This window comes from Phocoena sinus, chromosome 17 (assembly GCF_008692025.1).
Source record: "Phocoena sinus isolate mPhoSin1 chromosome 17, mPhoSin1.pri, whole genome shotgun sequence".
Classification (NCBI taxonomy): domain Eukaryota; kingdom Metazoa; phylum Chordata; class Mammalia; order Artiodactyla; family Phocoenidae; genus Phocoena; species Phocoena sinus.
The window spans coordinates 22335099-22356794 of NC_045779.1; the positions used below are offsets into that span (position 1 = coordinate 22335099).

General features: G+C 33.6%; 1 protein-coding gene across 2 annotated transcripts in view; it reads left to right on the forward strand.

Moving 5' to 3' along the window:
* Positions 1–21550, forward strand: part of ZC2HC1A (zinc finger C2HC-type containing 1A) — a 62420-nt gene extending 40870 nt beyond the window's left edge. The window contains exons 8-10 of one of the 2 annotated variants that reach the window (XM_032610396.1): positions 8682–8798; positions 12398–12505; positions 18956–21550. In XM_032610396.1, coding sequence (XP_032466287.1) covers positions 8682–8798; positions 12398–12505; positions 18956–19121 — 391 coding nt within the window. In that variant the 3' untranslated portion in view covers positions 19122–21550. The remainder of the gene's footprint in view (positions 1–8681; positions 8799–12397; positions 12506–18955) is intronic. The other variant, XM_032610398.1, reaches the window with a different exon arrangement.
* The last annotated feature ends 146 nt before the right edge of the window (positions 21551–21696 follow it).

Consider the following 21696-nt stretch of genomic DNA (forward strand, 5'->3'; position numbering starts at 1 on the left):
ATAAAGTAAAAAAAATAAAATCACCTAAATGTCTAGCTTTGTTTGAATAGTAAATTGTGAAAACCTACAAAAGGATATTATACAATCATAAAATATATATAAATTTTAAAAAGATGATCCTGCTATTATAGGAGAAGTATGTGGGATACAAACTCCATGTATACTTTGATAGAAGCTATAAAAATTTAATAATTTTAAAATACTTTTTGTCTTTCTATGGTTTTATATACATGGCTTTTAATAAAGTAGCATAATTAAGCTTTCAACAATTATTTTAATCTGGGAAAATTTGTTGATAACACTAGAGTTTTTAATAGAAGTCTTTCTATTCCAGTAGAAACTCACTTTCCATTTTGATAAACTAGAAAATTAAGGCATTGCCATATGATTATTAGAATGTGGCCTTATTCTTTATCTTTACACATACTGATAAAGTTGATTTAGGAAACATAGCATACCTTATTTTCAGATCTAGTTTCTCTCTTTGGTTTTTATGTAGGGAATATATATGATGGTATCTATCCATAGAGACTAACTTCCTTTTGTTTCCTAATTTGGACTACATAGAAAGTGTAAGACCTTAAAAAGAGTTTAATGTAATTATTGTAGAAAAAGAACGAGATCTGATTAGTTAAATGTCTTTCCTCTTTGCTGTGCTTGCAAAAAGAAGAGATAGGCTATCCTTAAGAAAGAGACAGGTTATCAGTAGAACAGGTGGTTGAAAAGTTAAAAAGTTCTCATCTTCCAGTGCTAAAAAAAAACATCGATTTTTTTTGTTGTTTTGCTTCTCTGCTGAGTTGGCCCACTAGATATTTAACTGAAGTATAGACATAGCAATATGTTTTAACTTTACAAACAGTAGTTTCATTTAGTTGATTATGAATTAAAGGCTGGTAGTTTTTTAGTACCTTTCCTATCATACTGGTAGTTTTATCAGTTGACACTATTAAGTTGTACTGACACTGTTTTTAAAAGAGGACATGTGAAGCTGGCTGGTAAGATGAAAAGGGTTACTGACTTTGGATTAGAAAGCTAGGCTTCTAGATCCTACTTTGCCCCTAAATACCTATATAACTTTGTGCATATCTCTTCTCTGTCTCGCTCTGACAACTTTCTGTGACTGCTTACACCTTGACAGATGATCTAAGAAAATCTGACCAACGTTTATTTATCTTTAGGAGAAAATTTTTTACTAACTAGCAAAGGCTTTAGGCACAAGAATTTTATAAGTTATGCACTGCTACAGTGCTATAAAGATTTAAAGTTTTTGGTGGTCCCATATTATATTAAACTGTCAAACGTTTAAATCCCAATTTTATATATGATCCTTATGTGTTAAAGACGTTGTTTCCAACTACTGGAAGGAGAGTGGTGATGTGTGCTTCTGATCAATATATTACTGTATTAACTGGAACATTACTGTATTACTATATTGAATAGAATCCTTCATGACTATTTAGTGGCACAGCTGGTTATGTTTTTTAGATTACTGAGGTAATGATTTGTCTCTTGCCCTTACTAGATTATAAGCTCTGTGATAGCAAAGCCCTGTGTCTGCTTTGCTTACAGATATAACTACAAAATGTAAATAGTATAATGCTTGGCATATAGGCACACAAATTTTTGGTGAATATATGAAAAAAATAGTGAATCAGTAAATTCCTCATTTGTCAATTTTTTGACCCATCACAGAATCATGGTCTGGTAGTGGTAAGAAAATTACTAGAGGTTTATATGATAATAATCATTTTTATTGACACAGATAATTCAGGATTGAGTAAAGATAGAATTAAGACATCTGACTAGCTGTGATGTTCAAGCAGTTGAGCACCCTTCTGAGATTAGTAAAATGAGTCGTTTTAGTGGCTTGATTATTTAGAGCCTGGTATATATAATCTTTATTGTGGTCAGCTTTAATCATACATATCAGTAGTCTGTAATGTTTAGCATATATTGGAGTAATACCACAGAAAAAATTATCTTTTTACTTGGAAAAATTCTCATGTTTGATAATTCTAGACAACCTGTGGGTTGACTGATTTAAACAGAATTTTTATTTAAGCAAAACATACCCCTGATAGAAAATTTTTTTCTTAGCTAAAAGATGATTTTCTTTACTCCTAGAGATTTTAGATGTATGATGAAACACAGAGCTTTTAAATAAATATTGCCATGCTTGAATTGTATCAGATTTTACATAGTCATGCCTTGAGAATTGTGTTTTGTTAATGGTTAATTACTAGCTTAAATGAATACTTCAGCTGATAATTTTCAATAGCTAAAGTATCAAATTTCAGATATTTACTTCTGTTCAGTTACTCTGAAAAATAGGAGTTTACTTTGAGATATAATGTAATAGATGTGGTAAAACTAGAGAAACAGAATGCATGTAATGAGCACTTTTTAATAAAAAAAAAAGAAATTAGTTTCTCATACTTTATATTAACAAAAGTGAGAAATAAATGTCTAGTTTTTTTGTTTGTTTGTTTTTTGTGGTACGCGGGCCTCTCACTGTTGTGGCCTCTCCCGTTGCGGAACACAGGCTCAGCGGCCATGGCTCACGGGCCTAGCGGCTCCGCGGCATGTGGGATCTTCCCAGACCAGGGCACGAACCCGTGTCCCCTGCATCGGCAGGCGGACTCTCAACCACTGCGCCACGAGGGAAGCCCAAATGTCTAGTTTTTAAGTATATTTTTGTATGAGTGGAAGCAGGCTTTTCTTATAAGCCAATCTTTTGATGTGTGTGGTTTATGTGGACCATTATTTAGATTTTTCTGAATTTCTCTGTCTTTTATTATTGATCTAGAAATGCCACAACCTAGAATTTCAGAGTTTGGCTTCTTTTGTGGATAACAATGATTTAGGCTGTTGGACTAGGGAAGCTCACTTTGCCATGGAATTGAGATACTACATTATCTGTATAGGATTGATGAGTTTAGGATTAAAATTAATTTGTCATTAATTTTATGACAGTTTTCAAAACTTTGAGTGCCTCAAAGTATCAGAGCTATAGATGTCTACAAAGATACAAAATACCACTTGATAAATTTTTTCCCCAAATTATTTCAGACATTATTTTTTTAATTTTATCTCTTCTGCTTTGTTACAGTCATATAGGACTGAGTGGCTTATTTTCTAAGGGTTCATTCTAATGGTATCAACAATAAACAAGGACCTTCCCTAGGTTAAAGTTTGTCTCAGATTAGAAATAGATTGATACTGTTGCCAAATATTTTTTAAAATGCTCATTCAGCTATGAGTATTTGGAAAGCCTGCCAAAGTATTGTTCCTTTCTAGATATACTAATGATATCATAGCAGTTACATGCAGCTAGAGATAGTCCTTTTAAAAAGTCTAGGTCAAATTGAAGAGTTTATCATCTATAGAAATGTATTAGCTTGACAAAAAGTTGTGTTTTTGTCTAGGAATACAGGATAATCTAGTGATATTTATCATAACTCTTTATAGTAAAATTTTAAAGATCATCATTGAAATCTGCCTTTCATTTAGATTTTCAAAATCTTAAAATACTGGCATGCTTTCAGGTATGGAATTTTGATATTTTAGAACAGGTGATCTTTTTGTACTTGTTTTTTATTTTTATTTTTTTGCGGTACGCGGGCCTCTCACTGTTGTGGCCTCTCCCGTTGCGGAGCAAAGGCTCCAGACGTGCAGGCTCAGCGGCCATGGCTCACGGGCCTAGCGGCTCCGCGGCATGTGGGATCTTCCCGGACCGGGGCACGAACCGTCTCCCCTGCATCGGCAGGCGGACTCTCAACCACTACTCCACCAGGGAAGCCCCCAACAATTGTTTTTATTGGAACATTGCCACAACTAATTGTTTATATATTGTCTGTGGCTGCATTCGTGCTACAGTGACAAAGTTGAGTGTGACAGAGATGGTGTGGCTCACAGAGCCTAAAATATTTACTGTCTGGCTTTTTACAGGAAAAGTTTGCCACTCCCTTTTTTTCTGAATGAGTGAGTTATCATAGGAATTAGATATTTATAATTTGAAGGTATGGGTTTTAAGGATTCTTCATTTATTCCCAAGGATGGAACTGTTTTTAAGTCATGTGGAATATCTAGGAAGTTAGGCCAAAGATTAGTGTTCCCGTGAACCAAAGGGTTTTTTTTAAAAAAAAACTTTTATTAATCCATTCAAACACATTTCTGTGGTTGAATTGAAAGAACAATAAGGGATTAAAAATACTTTCATGTTGATTCTGACCAAATCTAGGTGCCAATTTCAGGACATATCCTTGAATTTCGTATGGGATTCTATGTTATGTGTAGAATTGCTTATTCTGCACCAAATTTACCCTATGTAGGTGTGCTTGCTTGGCTTCAAAATACCTTCCTTTTTTTTCCCTTAGCAGTAGAAAGACTTCTTTTACTGCTGAATGGATTTGTTTATTCCTGCCTTAATTTCTTTCAGACCTTGGGTGTATCACTGTCATTACTGAGTTGGACCCTTTAAAAGAAAAATAGCATAGAGGCACTCTAAAAACATTGATATTGATAGTCCATAATTATTACTATCAAATTGAAATTTCTCAAACTTTGTAAATAATGTAAAAATACATTATAAAGTAGATTTCTCATTGTACTTTTTCAAAATTTATTAACACAGTAACCCCCGATGTAGATAGATGTATAAGTTCAATATTAAAATCAACAAAGGTGATTTTTTTTCATAACTTGAAACATCTAAGGCCCCTGAGGGCAGGCCAAACATGTAATAGAGAACTCCTGGTTCCTTTACTTGTTTTATTCACTTCCTTAAGTCAGTTACTGATGGTGTGCAAGACCAAGAAAGACATAGAAAAGGAAGGAACTTTGACCAAAGAGCAATCAGTTGGGTTTAAAACTTTAAATTGCTTTTGAAAATATGTCACTACTTTTGCAAAGATTTCAGTTCTTTTCAAATATCCCTTTATCTTGTTCCTGCTTTGACTTATCTTTAGTGCTACTGAAGGTATAGGGACAGAAAAGAAGGGGTTTAATAGAAAAGGAGACATGAGCAAAGAAGTGTTCTTGTTCACTAAAATAAATATGAAGATGGTAAATGGTCTGGATCCGAGTCAGTTTAGGGAACCATTTAAGTATTTGAAAGGTCTTTCATAAACTGATAATTTTACCTTTTAAATTTTTTATTGAAGTATAGTTGATGTACAATATTATATGTTTCAGGTGTACAACATAGTGATTCACAGTTTTTAAGGTTATAATCCATTTATAGTTCTTATAAAATATTGGCTATATTCCTTGTGTTGTTCAGTATATCCTTGTAGCCAGTTTATTTTATACATGGTAGTTGGAACCTCTTAGTCTCTTGCCCCAAACTCTCCCTCCCTCCTTCCGTCTCCGCACTGGTAACCACTAGCTTGTTCTCTATATCTGTGAGTCTGTTTCTTTTATGTTATATTCACTATTTTATTTTATTTTTTAGATTCCACATATAAGTGATACCATACAGTATTTGTCTTTCTCTCTCTGACTTATGTTCACTTAGCATAATAATACCCTCCAAGTCCATCCATATTGTTGCAAATGGCAAAATTTCATTTCTTTTTAAGGCTGTATAGTATTCCGGTGTGTGTGTGTGTGTGTGTGTGTGTGTGTGTGTGTATTCATTACATATGTGTGTGTGTGTGTGTATGTGCATATATATGTATATATCACATCTTCTTTATCCATTCATCTCTTGATGGACACTTAGGTTGCTTCCATATCTTGGCAATTGTAAGTAATGGCACTATGAACATTGGGTGCATGTATCCTTTTGAAGTAGTGTTTTTTTGGATCTGTACCCAGGAGTGGAATTACTGGGCCATATGGTAGTTCTATTTTTAGTTTTTTGAGAAACCTCCTTACCGTTTTCCACAATAGCTGCACCAGTTGACATTTTCACCAATAGTGTACAAGGGCTCCCTTTTCTCCACATCTTCACCAATGTTTGTTGTTTGCGGTCGTTTTGATGGTAGCCTTTCTGACAGGTGTAAGTTTTGATAGCTCATTGTGGTTTTGATTTGCATTTCTCTGATGATTAACAATGATGAGCATCTTTTCATGTGCCTGTTGGCCATCTGTAGGTGTCTTTGGAAAAATGTCTATTCAGGTCTTTTGTTTGTTTTTTTTAATGTTGAGTTGTATGAGCTGTTTATATTTTGGATATTAACCCCTTAAGGGTCATATTACTTGCAAATATTTTCTGCCATTCAGTTGGTTGTCTTTTTGTTTTGTTAATGGTTTCTTTTGCTGTGCAAAAGCCTTTAAGTTTAATTAGGTCCCAGGATAATTTTAAAATGTATTTAATTACCCCAACATTGACTATTATTTCACGGTATTTAAAATATATATGTAAGCAAAATTTATATGTAAAAACACTTAAATATATAAATTCATTTATATAAAATTATATTTATTAAAAATTATAGAAAGTACATTATGTATAGATTTATGTATTATATAATCTTGATTACATTATGAAATTTTTAAATTTTATTTTTGTACGGTTAGACCTTGATAATAACATAACAGTAGCAGATTTTACTGGAACATAAGTTCAAGTGATTTGAGCTTAATACAACATATGCTAACATTTAGCCTAAGTAACATTTGAACACACACATACATATACATAGGTAGATATATCAATTGAGTTGAATTTCATAACACAGGTATGTGGTACGGTAAAATCATCATTGGAACTGCCTTTTAATTATGTTTTTAAAATCTGAAAAATACTAGCAGTTTTTGCATATATGGAAAATATGTAATATTCCCACTAGATAATTACCTTTAGATTTTTATTAGATTTTACTCATCTCCTTTGTTTTATCGTACATAAGATTTTAATAGCTCTTATCATGTTAGAGGAATCCATTTTTAAAATGTTTCTAAATTTTTAAATTTTAATTGCAATAACTTTTTTCTGAGGTAGAAAGTAAGATCTTTTATTTCTTTTTCCAAATCCACAGATGCCTTTTGTGAGATAAACACTGTTTGGAACAATAATGTTTTGATTGTTATTAAGTAATTTAAAGAGAAATCTGATTTCTTAATTAAAATTCGAAATAGGTGAATTTTCCAGTAATCTCTCACAAATAAAGCCCATAAAATTAATATTCTGAGACATGAGTCTCAGAATTAATGTTCTGAGACTAATGTCTTGGAAATTTCAGGAAATTTGATATATATACATATATTTAATGGAGGCATCTAAAAAATCCTTTAAAATGTTTTTGGGAGTATGATGTAAACACCTAATTTAAGTATCACCACCAGCAAAATATTAATATCACCTTTTACATCAAAATGCCTTCTATGTATAGGATACTGAAGGAACAGAAAGTGGATAAAATGTGTCCTTCCTTAGAGACCCTTATTATCTAGAGGAATGAACAAATTCTTTTTAGACACTAAACTCCTTAGTAAGAACAAAGCATCAGGTCTGTCTTATTTGCCACAATATCCCCAGAATTTAGCACAGTGCCTGATACATAGTAGGTGCTCAGGGTTTAAATGAGTTTAAAAAAAAAATCCCTTTAAAAAAACTATACTTTTTTTTTTTTTTTTTTTTTTTTGCGGTACACGGGCCTCTCACTGTTGTGGCCTCTCCCGTTGCGGAGCACAGGCTCCAGACGTGCAGGCCCAGCGGCCATGGCTCACAGGCCTAGCCACTCCGTGGCATGAGGGATCTTCCTGGACCGGGACACGAACCCATGTGCCCTGCATTGGCAGGCGGACTCTCAACCACTGCGCCACCAGGGAAGCCCGATACTTTTTAAGTTATCAAGCAGTGATGTGTCATTCAGTAGTCATTTAAGACAGTTCTAGTTTCCTAATTTAATTTTCCCTGCTCCCTACTATGAATGGATATTGGTTGGTGATAATATAATTTGGTTGTTGTAAAACAATGAGTTCTTTGCAAACCTGTAGTTTTTCTGTTATTCACTAGCTGGAAATCCTTTATACTTCTGGTTAAAAAAAAAATTAGTAAGCTTCAGATGGCATGGCCACTTAACATTTTTACATGTGATTTTTAGAATTGCCATCCCCATTTTCATAGGATCATGTTTTACATTTCTCTGGATAAATTTTAGAAATAGTCATTCTTTGTTAGAAAGTCAGATAGGGATAAAGATAAAAATACATTATTTGATTCATTATTTTATATTTGGAATTTTTAAAGGTAGTGGAAATCATAAAATAAAATAATAAAGAAGAAAACAGAGAAAGGTTCTATGATTCAAGGAAGGGGAAAATTATATTATTTGTGAGCTCCACAAGAACAAACGTCAAATCTGTCTTTATTTACCAGACTAACAACTTTCAGTTCATCTCTGGCTTCACGAATTTTCTTTGAAACAAATCCTTCTAAAGTTTTTTTTATTGATTCCATTGCCCTGCTGTGTATAAGTGTGGGATTTGTTAGGATATTTATCAAAACTGGCAGGGTGGCCTGCATGGTCAGAATATTCATATCTAATAATGGACATTGTATGAACTATCTGAGGATTCTTTTTTGACGTTAGTCCTTACCCTGGCAGATAATTAAGAGCTTGGGGGTTGGATTACTGATGAACCAGAATAATGTCTTAAAAATTTTTTTTTTTAATATAAAGAAACAAACAGTAGCATTCTCCTTATGGGTACACCTTTATATATTTTAATAGTAAGATGGACAAGTTAGGCCCTCCACTTCGAACTGGAAGACATGTGCAAAGGTTGCATGACAGTGATACAAAATCAGACAGTGCCATCAAAAGACATGAGTTATTACCCATTTACAAGTAAGTATTTGTAACTCAGTTTGATTAATCTTTTTCAGATGTTTCCTTAAAGGCTTTATATAATGGAATACTGTAAATTTGTACATTCCTATACTTAAATTTTTTTATTTTAATCATTTTTAAGCCAAGAAGTACTAAATACTCTTCTAGGATTTATCACACTTTGATTTTTGATGAACATTTCTATTGTCCTAAATCTGTTTTTAGAGCTTTCATTTTATTCCATTAAATTTTAATTTTTAGAGGGTTGAAATAGGAGTCACCTTCAATAATTGTTATTTTTATGAAGCTCTTTTTTAGGAGTAACATTTTTTAAAGAAGAATACGGGGAATATTACATCATATATAGCACTGTTAGATTATCTTTTAGTTAAGCAGATGATAAATTATTATAAAAAAGCTGGAGAAAAAAGAAAGAAAACATTCAATCCAGGATCCTCAGTCTTTTTGTTAGATGGTTACAAATTCCACATAAAACAGGGAAATGGTTATGACACTGCCAAGCATACTCCCCTCTGTGTACTGGCCTAGCAGACTGAGTGAGGCAAGAGTGGCAGTGGCAGTCTTGGAGCTCTCCTGCACAGGCCTTCAAGGTTTACTAATTTGGGCCCCCAAACCAAGTCTAGCCCTCTCAACTTAAAATGATGAACTTAGGGTCTCATAAGTTAAACTTATTAACATTGAAAAATATGTTGTTAAATAGAGTTTGCTTAGTTAAATTTTAAACCAAGGCCCGCTACAACATTCTCTTAACACTAGATTATAATAAATTTAACTAGATATACAATAAAATAAAGATGGGAAAAGTCTTTGATGCATTAGCGGCCGTCATGTGTTATTTTTAAGTAGTTAGTGATAAATCCTAGAAGGAAAAATTTGTGCCCTGAGCCTTTTTCTTTGTACTCCAGCTCTCTGTACCCTCTGAAGCAGATCTCAAAGAGACAGTGATTAGCAGTGAGGTAGATTAAATGCAGTTCCAAAATTAAACCTTCTTTGTTATTGCTTGAACTACAGCAGGCAGCAGGCAGACTATAGATACATAATATGGGTAGCACTTTTCACACTCTGGCCAGGAAGAAAAATGTGTTGACCATGTGAGACTGGGGCAATGTGTTTTAAGTACTGCTCAAAATGGTTCTAGTTCTCCAGTCTCTTAAGAATGGTTTTCAACATTCCGATTCTACTTCATAGGTGTTACTAAAAGTACACGATTGGCATTGAATAATGGCAGCTGTAGTTGATAACCTTATATTTTTCTTTAATTTTTAAAATTTTCTAATTATTTGAATAACTATTGATAATGAAGTTGTGTGTGTATGCATGGGTTTGTTTGCATTATCTATATATCTCATATACATATTATATGAAGGTGATAGGATTTCTAACAAGACTTTATTCTAGAGCCCCCCCAAAAAAGAAATGTGTCCTTCCTGATTCTCTTATAACTCTTATTACTTGGAGGAATTGCCATCCTTTGGCAATGAATTTTCAGAGATTGAGTTCCTAAAAAGGCATGTGATAGTTCTACAACATCCCTAGAGAGGCTGTATAAAAGTAGAGTAGAATACACCTCATGGATGGGCTTGCATATTGAATATAAGATTTGTAATAAGACCCACCTAAATTCAAGTTCAAACACTCTGGCCGTGTAATAGCTTTGCACTTCACTTAATCTCTGAATATGAGTTTCTTCAACTTTAAAATGGGAATAATATCTTCTGAGATTTTTGTGAAGATTAAAGAAGCAAAGTATGTATAGTACCTGCTATCATATTTGGCATGTAATGGGCATTTGAAAAATAGTAGATGTTGTTATTTCCTGCATGTATTTTGGAGATAGCCCTTTAAAATTTTGGGAGGCTCTCTCCAACTTTGCTGTATAAGTAGAAAAGGAAGAATTTCAGCCAGTTTGAGAACTTCCAATATAAAGGCATTTTTTAAAGTATCCTACTTGATCATATAACACAACATTGCTTATCTCTGAAATGAAAAGATTTGACTAAATTTCTAAAGAGTGGGAGGGAATTAACACTGTATTGAACATCTTACCCCTGGTTCTGCAACATACTGACTGTGTCTGTCACCTTGGGTAAATTACTCTTTGCCTCAGTTGCCTCCTTTGTAAAATGGAATTATTAATCCTTCCGACTCATAGGATTATTTTGAAGATTAAGTGAGTTTTATATGAAGGCAATTAGAAAAGTAGCTATACCAAACGTAGTAAGCACTGTTATATAAATGTTAATTTGTAGTGGCAATAGCCATAGTAGTAACAGTAGTATTACCACCATCAACTATGCTAAATGTTTATAAAAATTACAATTTATATATCTAACTTTCTGTAAGATAAGCGATGATGGTCATATTTTATAAATGAGGGAACTTGGACTCAGAGAGGTTGCCACTACCAGAGAGTTGTTCAGAAACAGTTGGAATTTGAATCCAGATTCATCTGAATTCCAAAGCTTATACTTTTACCATTATTACCTCATATAGTTTACAAGCTTTCTTTGATTCTGACAGTTTCAGAAAGGGAATTCAGTTATGATCCAACCACAACTTCTTCTTTACTGGTAACAGGTAGCCCAGGCTGTATAGTTGGTGAAATTAAATCTTTATATTAACCCACTTATTTTAGTTGCTCTTTCCAACAACAGACTTTAATAAATAGAATATTATCCTTTTAAAATGGTTAGCTGATTTTTTTAACCACACCTCATACGCTTTTAACATTATTATTTAACAGTTATTCATAGGCGCTTAACGAAACACATCTCTATTTTGAGGGAACTGTAGATTTCAACTTTTAAAAATTTGAAACCTTTTAGAATGATTAACTTATAAATTTCATCTAAAGAATATATACATATGTCAAATGATTTTATGTACCATCAAGATAATGTTAGTAAATGCAGAATGCTTTGGTTTATCCTTAGTATTAAGGATTTCAGTTTTGAAATAATCATTTGGATTTTAATCTTTTGAATTTACCTCTCTACAGCTTCTAATTATTATTATTTTATATTGGAGTATAATTGCTTTACAATGTTGTGTTAGTTTCTGCTGTACAATGAAGTGAATCAGCTATATGTATACCTATATCCCCTCCCTCTTGGACCTCCCTCCTACCACCCCCTCCAGCCTCCCCCATCTAGGTCATCACAGAGCACCAAGCTGAACTCCCTGTGCAGCAGGTTCCCACTAGCTCTCTGTTTTACACATGGTAGTATATTTATGTCAAACCTAATCTCCCAGTTCGTCCCACCCTCCCCTGCCCCCTGTGTCCACATGTCCATTCTCTATGTCTGCGTCTCCATTCCTGCCCTACGTATAAGTTCATCTGTACCATTTTTCTGGATTCTACATGTATGTGTTAATGTACAGTATTTCTCTTTCTGGCTTACTTCACTCTGTATGACAGACTCTAGGCCCATCCACATCCTTCACATGACCCAATTACATTCCTTTTTATGGTTGAGTAATATTCCATTGTATATATGTACCTAATTATTTTTCTAATCATGTAAATAAGCAATTCGAGAAAGAAATGCTTACTATTCAGTAGGTTTTTCATTATGCCATCTCTTTCTCTCTTCTAGAGCTAACATCAAACCTCGAAATTCCACACCACCTAGTTTGGCTAGAAATCCTGCCTCAAGTATGCTTGCAAGCAAAAGAAAAACATATACTGAGAGCTACATGGCCAGGTATGTTTAGCGCTGATATTCTAATAACTAAAATAAAAATGAGTATATGCTGCTTTTCAAGGACCATATACAAAAATTTCTATCAGGCTATTTATAGAAAATCTAATTTTTCCTTTGCTATATGATTTAATTTGGCTTTTATGTTATACACTAAAGAAATAGTTTGCGCATAAATAATGTTTGCTTATACCTTATAATCTTTATGGTAAATACTCAAGGATGTTTGTTCATTTACAGTGGACGCATTTGTTTTTTATGTCTTAATTTTAACTGCAACATGCTTATTTTTACCTCTAGAAATTGAATTGACCCTTTACACCACTGCTATTATAATTTTCAGCAGCGTTTTAATACATTTAAATTCCCCTGCTGAGATTGTGATTATCTATGTACTTCCCTTTCTGATCTGTCACAGTATTTGTACAGCTTCAACATTCACTCTGTTTTTAAGCATATAATGAAATCATTTAAGTTATATTTATTTTTTTATATGTGTCCCAATTTATTCCAGAAAGTTTTAAGGAAAGGTACAGAAGGCCATGATGTATAGTGAGATACAGCATTTTTTTTTAAATGAAGGAAGAATAGGAAAAGGAAAGATGAGAAATGGAAAAAGGAATGGGGTTAGTCCACAAAATGTGTGTCACGAGACCCTGGAGATGGACTAGCCCTGGGCCACAAAGTGGAGTTTGAACTTTGTTTTAGGAGCCAAAGTACAGGAGAGGATAGGAGTAGTTACATGATTCATGATGTCTAAAACAGAAAAATAAATCACTTTCTCTGTGAAAGTACAACTAGTTCTGAGGCTTCAAAAATTCTCCTTTGATTTCTCATAAGGAGACACTGGATAACTTAATTGTTAACTTCTTAATTAACATCCCTACTGAATCCATACTAAATATGGCAGTGGATTTCATAGGGTGTTTTTTTTAAAATGCCCTCAATGCAGGCCTATAATGTGACATCCTATGATTCACCAAAACCAGTTGTGATGTGGGTGTGTTATGTGTAACTGTATATATTGTCTGCTTTTGTTGTAAGTATGTAACATGTACATAGTCATTATTCAGATTTAATCCGGGGATAGATTTTCAAGTATCTAAGATGCTAGCTCTCCATTCTGGTTGCCCATTAAAAAGAAGCATCTGTGGAGCTTTCTGAAAATGAACACGTCAGGGTCCCTCCCTGAGATTTTGGTTTCTTTAATTTGGAGAGTGGGATCTGGGCATCTGTCATTTGGAAAGTTTTAAGAGTGATGCCTATGCATAAGATGAGGACCGTAGAGGGATTGGTGAATTGCTGTCTTTTCAGCTAGATTCTGTAATAAATATTGTTTGTCTCACCTGAGGTTTTAATACATGTTAAATATCAAAGAAGTTAACTTATGTTTCTTAGAGTCCTGGAGTGTGGTTGTACTATGTTGTTGTATATGTGTGGAACCATGTGTTTTGAATCAATGCTGAGTATAAGATTAACATTCTTATAAAATGGAAAACTTAATAAATACATATGATTGAATAAAAAGATCATTTTATCTTTCCAAAGAGGTGGACAAAAGAAGTGTCAACAGGCATGAGTAAAATTCACATTAAAAAATGTTTGGTTTATTCTTTTTTTTTACTTTTTAGAGCTTTATATGTGATAGGAAGGCTTGAGCCTTACTCACTTGATTTATACTCTGCCCCCATCCCAGACAGAAATAATTATAACCATAACAGATAGAGAATTCTCAGAGATTTACTTTTCTAGCAGTGTGATAGACTACATTTCCAGGACAACCCCTCCCACCCAAAACACCTAGAAATGCTGGATAAAAAAGAAAAAATATCTTTCTGAATGTATAGCTTAGCTCTCAGAAAAGTAACGGGAACTTCTACAGACGAAAATATAAAGGAAGCTAGAGGTCAAATTGTAAATTAACTGTCACACTGCAGCTACATTTGAGGTTTTCAGTGATCTTCACTATGTAGAGACTTGGGTTTTAAGGTCATTGTGGGAGAGAGGAGTTGACTTCTTGGACTTGTACAAAATGGAGTGTTAAAAACAACTTTTCGTTACCCTTCCCACCATGCCTCTTGCTCTAAGCCAAGACTCTTGAAAGATTCAGTAAGGAGTCTTCTTAGACTCAGCCAGAGATACTTATATGACAGTATATTACATTTGTCACTGGAATTGTTTACAGAAATATAGGATAATAACAGGGCAGTGTCAGGTGTTTCTCTTTCATGGGACCCCTTGCAGTGGTCCTGGAGCTCGTCTTCCTTGGCTGTCTAGATGACAGCTTAGGTGTGAGAGAATAAGTTCTCATAGGTGGGTGGGTGTAGGGACAGTTTAATGAGAAATCCTTTGTCCCCAAAGGGGACCAGTATCTCATATAACAGTTTCATAGGCATAGCTTCCAGGTTATCCTGAGGGAGATATCCAGTTTCAGTGGCCTGCTTATAAACACCGTTGCCTAGAAACACAGCTGGCATTTCACCTATATTGGGTTTTCATTAAACAGAGCTAGGAAGTTATCCCAAGGTCAAATATGTACACAGAAAAGGAGAAAGAGTGTGTTAACCTTTCTCTCACAGTATTCAAAGGGTTATCTCTCAGTGAAAGGATGGACTAGGGAAAAAAAATTTTTTTACCACCCAGGAATAAGAGACTCCAAGGAAACTTGTCTGTCTCAGCCATGGCTCAGAGGGATGTGAGAATTCCCACCAATAATTCATAACTCTAGGCGCACCTTCCCATGAGTTTAAGGTTTGAAAGCACAACATCTGCATATTCTAAGAAATTCTTAACTGAAAAAATAGCTTAGATACTCTTGGTTTAAGAGCTTCCTTGGAGCTTGTAAAAGCAAAAGCAAAAAGAATCATCTCTGGTGTGAAATGCTGTTAACCCAGGCCTCCTGATTCTCACAGGTAAATAAACATGAGCTTGCAATTCTGAATTACAGAACACACATGGAAATTTCACACTGTACAAGGAAACAAGGAATCAGTCATGAAGGCAAAAAAAAAAACAAACACATGTGCCCATGACTTATGATACCAAAATCATCATAATTATGACTTGTAAAATAAGTCAGTTTGAAGTATATAAGGAAATAAGACAGGGAATTGAAGTCATTAACAGTGATAATATACTATCAAAAAAAGATTAGAGCATCTTTACAAAAGAACCAAACAACTCAATATAAGGGAAGAAAAACCTCAAAAGATGGTGTTTAAATTGTAGATTAGACTCGGCTGAAGAAGAGAGGAGTGAACTAGAGGAAAGATTCGAAGACATTATCTAGAGTGTAGTCCTAAGAGAGAAGGAAAGCGTGAGAGAGATTAAAAATCATAGGTGGTAAAATAAGGTCTAAGATTTGTTGAGTCAGAGGTCGAAAGAAACTAGAGTGAGTGAGAGGCAACATTTGAATAATTTATACCTGAAAATAATCCAGGATTAATGAAAAGCATGAGTTCTCATAATCAAACAACAGCAATCCCAAGCAGGACAAATAAAATGAAAACAACATGTAGATGAATTGTAATGAAACTTGGGGAGACAGACCATGAGAAGGTCTTAAAAGCAGCCACAGCAGAAAGACGTTACTTAGACAACGTGAGGATCACCTAGCTAGTACAGAGCTCGCTTGCAACACTTGGAGCCAATAGACAATGGAATCGATCCACACGTTCAGGGTGCCGACGGAAAATAACTGTGGACCTTTGATTGTTCACCAGCTGAACCAGTGGTTCTCGAGCTTTAATGTGCATCAGAATCCCCTGGAGCACTAATTTCAACACAGCTCGTTGTCCCCACCTGAGGATTTCAGAGTCAGTGGGTCTGGAGTGGGGCACAGGTTTGCATTTATAGTAAATTCTCACTTGATGCTGATGCTGCCAGATTAGGAAATCACTTTGTGAACCACTGAACTATACTGTCAGTCTAAGAATGAAAATGAAATAAAGCTGTTTTCAGACAAAAAATATTGAGAAAATTTACCAGCTGTAGACCGTGACTAAAAGAACATTCAAAGGGAGTATCTTGGGAAAGAGTAAAGTGTCCAGAAGAGGAGGAATTTTGCAAGGAAGACTGGTGTAGAAATCAGTAACTAAGTAAATCTAAACTAATAGTACATGAAATAATAAAGATAAAACAGAAATTAATGAAATAAAAAGATTATAATGGAGAGCATTAAGGAAAAAACCTGGTGGTCAAATAGGAGCTTCCTCCCAGATGGTGCTCAGCAACTGCAAGAGATCCTGATGAGACCAGTAGATCCGAATCTTGGCTTCTGTATCTTTGTTGGCAGGAGGTAGAGAGGGAGCTTCAGGATTCTGTGTGGTACTTCACCTTTAATTAATTCAAATTCTCATCAGCCTGCTGTCATCAGGTTGAATTTTGTCAGGCCCTTTGTTCTAATTTACTTCGTTGTCACAACATGCTCCAAACTCTTTCATTCTTCATCCCCTCTACTGCAATCCTAACGGCTCTGACCAGTCTCTGCCACCCTGTACCATGTCCTCTTTGCTTTATTGTTTTCTAGCTGACATGCTATATATGTTATTTATGTTGTTTCTTCTCCATAAAACTAAGCTCCCTAGGCACAGGGATTCTTATCTGTTTTGTTACTGCTCTTAACTCTAGGATCAAGAGGAGTACTTTACATAAACTAGGCTCCCAGTAAATATTTTTAAATGAATAAGTCAATGAATAACACATGATGAAGACTCACAAAACGAGAAGGTTGGTTGATTTAAAATGATAAACTTCTCAAGATGGATCAACAAAAAAGGAGAGACGGTACAAATAATATGCAGAATGAAAAGAGGAATGCAACCACAGATGCAGCAGAGATTTAAAATTATAAGAACAACTTTTTGCCAGTAACTTGAAACAGATAAAATGCACAATTTCCTAGAAAAATATAACTTTTGAAAACTTATTTCAAATGAACTAGAAACTATAATCATTAAAGAAATTGGATCAGTAATTAAACTATGCTTGCTTCCTCACTACACGAGTGCACGTACACACACATACGGTGTACACACACACACACACACACACACACACACACACACAAAATGGGCTCATGATAGTTTTATATAGTAAGTTCTACCAAACTTTTCCAGGGGAGTGAGGTGAAAAACAACATTCTTCAACTTATTTTCAAAGGTTAGTGAAACCGTGATATCCAGACTAATGAGAGGATGCAAGATTATGATCAGGCTTACTTACAAACTTGAAAATACATATAAAAATCTCCAAGAAATTTATCAAACCCAGGCCACAGATGTGAAATTCATGACACTGTAGATTCATCACAGAAAATGATTAATTTAACATTAGAAAGTCTATTAATATAATTTTTCACATCAATAGATGGAAGGGTTAAAAAATATTCGTCAAATAATAATATATGATTTACCACCTATTTTTGATTTTTTTAAAAAAGCTCTTAGAAAATTGGGAATAGAAGGGAATGTCGTTAAATTGACAAGAACGCTAGATTTACTAGAACCCTACATCACTCTTCATATTTAGTGGTGGCATGTAAGAAGCATTTTCTGTAAAAGCAGAAAAAACACAAGAATGTCGGCTATAATTTCTATTTTAATCTAGCTAGTGTAGTAAAAAAAAATAAAATTACAAGACATGGAAATAAGGACACAAAACTGTTATATTTACATATATATATTATGATTATATATAGAATATCCAAAAAAAGACAAATTAATAAATAATAATGAAGTCTTTTAATAAATTTGCTGGTTTTCTTATCATTATATTGAAAGTTATTGCAGTCTGTTTATCGGCAACAAACAGAAAATGCAGTCTTCAGAAACACACACACACACACACACACACACACACACACACACACACACACACTCTCTCTCTCTCCCTCTCTCTTTTTCTCTCTCTCTCTCTCTCTCTCTCACTCACTCAAGGTATTTAGGAATCAATTTAAAAACCAAGCAAGAAGTTTAACTTTGATGGAGAAAATTACAAAACTTCAAAGATGTTCAAACCTAAGTAGAAATATACCTTCTTTATAAAATATAAAATTCAATATTATAAAGCTATCTATTCTCTCCTAAATCAGTGTATAAATTCTGTGCCATTTTCAAACAAAGTTTATGAATCCTGACAAGTTCTTTTCATATGAAAGAACAAAAGCCTAACATTAGCCAGGACAAGTTAAAGAATAATACATGAATGATTTATGAAGCTATAGTAATTAGTGTGATACTGATTCAAGCGTAGACAAATAGAACAATGGATCATGATGGAGTGGTTAGAAAAAGACCCGATGGATTTTGTTTAATCTGAACTAGAAGAATATTAACAATGAGATTAAGCAAGCTTTTAGTTACACTTAATATTATGTTCTGTTTCCCAAGGCTTACAGATTGAAAACCACTGACATGAACTTTGTGTTTCTACTTTCTTTCTGTACCTCCCCAGGCCAGATGGAGACTATGTCTCTTCACTTAATGGTGGAAACGTTAAAGGCATTGAAGGAAACTCAGTGGGACACTTACCAAAATTCTGCCATGAGTGTGGGACTAAATACCCTGTAGAGTGGGCAAAGTTCTGCTGCGAATGTGGCGTTCGAAGAATGGTTCTGTGAACAGAATCCAAACAGGAAAAGAGCTAAGTCCAGAATTTTATGACTGTTGCTGCTTGGACATCTAGAGCACTTCCTCTAGTGATCTTGTGCTAAAATCATTCATAATACTTTTTTCAACAGTTTTTGGAGCATAATCCTTTGGCTGTGTAATGTGTGTGTGTATATATGTGTGTGTACATATACTGTATATAATAAATACCTGACAACCTGAACTGTGCCATACAAGGAGATGTTCACTTATCAGTCAGAAAATTTCAAGTGGAATCATTAACTTAGGTATTACTTTTCTGTTGTTCTTAAAGCACATTAAGCATACCTCCACCAACTCTCAAACACTAGTGCTTAGCCCTTTAAGTTTTAGGATGATCATTACTTTGAGCAGAAAATCAGAATAAACATTTTTATTATTGGTGCCTATTTTCAGATAGTATCATTTAGGATGGGATGCTTGGAATTTTGGAACTGAAGAGAACATTTTTAGTTACACTTAGTTATGTGAGGTCATTTTTCTGTAGAGCTCTTTAATTATTAATTTTATAAATATTTTTTAGAAGGAGAGGGGAAAAAACCCCCTATGGTCTCTGTTGCCCTTTACTCGGTGTATTATTGATTATATAATTTAGAGATCTTTGCTCAATTCTTTAAAATGCAATTATGCAATTTTTTTTTCAGAGATACAAGGCTGAAAATACAGATGTATCTTATTCTAGTTATAGCTGAATGATTTTTTAACTCTGTGTATTAGTTGAACATATATTCTTTCTACTGCTAATTGTCTTCAAATTTCACTTTTTTCCTTTCATTTCCATAAACTCATGTCTGAACAGTAATTTTAATTTGCTACTTCATTTTTGCAAAGTTTGCATATTATTTAATAGATGCAAAAAACTCCTTGCAAAATCTTGCATTTATATCTATGTACTTGATTTAGAAGAAATCATATTAATGGATTTTAAAACAAACCATCTCACCTAATAGACAGTAACTTCAATAATTAATCATTAGTGCAGGGCATGCAGGTTTAAAAGGATTTGAATTTTAGTCACTTGAAGTATAGTTATATGTAGTCATGGGTAGGTTAAGAGAACATCTAATTTTTCCTACTCATATTTCCTTTCTAGTGTTAAGCACTGAATCACCATTCACATCACAATAAAAAGCCACTGAAAATGCATTGCTTTAATGGATAGCTGATTTATTATGTAATTAAACATTCACAAAAATGTAATTATATTCCTCTTTAACTTTGACTAAAATACCGCGTTTAGTCATTGTCACTTTCAGTGTATTTAGTATTTAGTAGTAGACATCTTTGATTGCTTGTGCAGCCATATTCAGTAATTCAGTAGTAGTTTCTGTCGAATCAAACCTAACAGAGCCTTGATCTTATTATAAAGGTACAAGCATATCTATTATAGGTAGTTTCTAACTTCTTATTTATGATTCTGATCAATTGTAAGGATCATTGTAGAAATTTGTGGCTTATAACTTTCTCTGAAATTTATTTATACATATACTTTATAATTTTATTCATTAGTTTTTTTGTTTTGGGTTTTTGTTTTTTTTCCATTTGGGCAGGGAATAACTTAGTAGGAATGGGAATTATTTACCTTATAGTTTCTTTCCTTTCTATTAATTTTTTTTCTTGTTGCCTTTACTCAGTCATATCGGTCAAAAGGAAGGGTCAAAAGTCAAAAAAAATATTACAGCTTATTCCATCAACTAGAATAAGCTGTAATAAATTTAGGAGAATAATGTACATATTAGGATTCCATTTCAATAGTTTGTTCTTCTGTTCTAATTATCATAAATCATATGAAGAAGAACTTCAAACTCTTGTCTTGATCTAGAATTGAGCACTGTCTTCTTTCAAATATATTTTTAAAGATCACATTTTTTGTCTGCCCAAGGAAGGGATAGATGAATGAGCTTAAAGTGGCACATGTTTGTTTCTCACTGAATTTTACTGTGGCAAGTAAATGTTATAATGTGCTACATGGAAATGGGTTGGTAAGAAATCATCTAATTCCAGAACCCAGAGATTATTATAAACAGTAAGTAGGTGAAATATATTTATGAATTATGAACCATGATGCAATGTATTTAAATGCATTTTTATATTACTTGCATATATTATTCTCATGTTGATTTGTTGTGCAATAGTTCAGTTTTTAAGAAATTTTCCTTGATCTATGCATCACTTATTTTATTTTTATTTATTTTCACAAGTATTTTCCATTGTGGTAGGATAAAAATATGACTGTAAGCATAAATTAAAAATGTAAAAATTGCTTATGTAATATTCTGAAAGTTATTAGCTTGGAAAAGTAAGATTATTGTGGCTGTTGTTGTCTCTTGTTCACTGTTTTTTAATTACAAATAATGTCTTCATTTTTGAACCTATTCAATAAAGACATGAAGCAAAAAAATGCTAGTTGGTTTTCACTGATGTCTTATTATCTTTTATCCAGAAACAGGTAGAAAGATAGGAATGTACTGAAATATAAAGAAAATATTTGAAGTCAGAATATAGACTTTTTAATGAGAAGAGTTTTCTTTGGCAGTATTTTTGTGC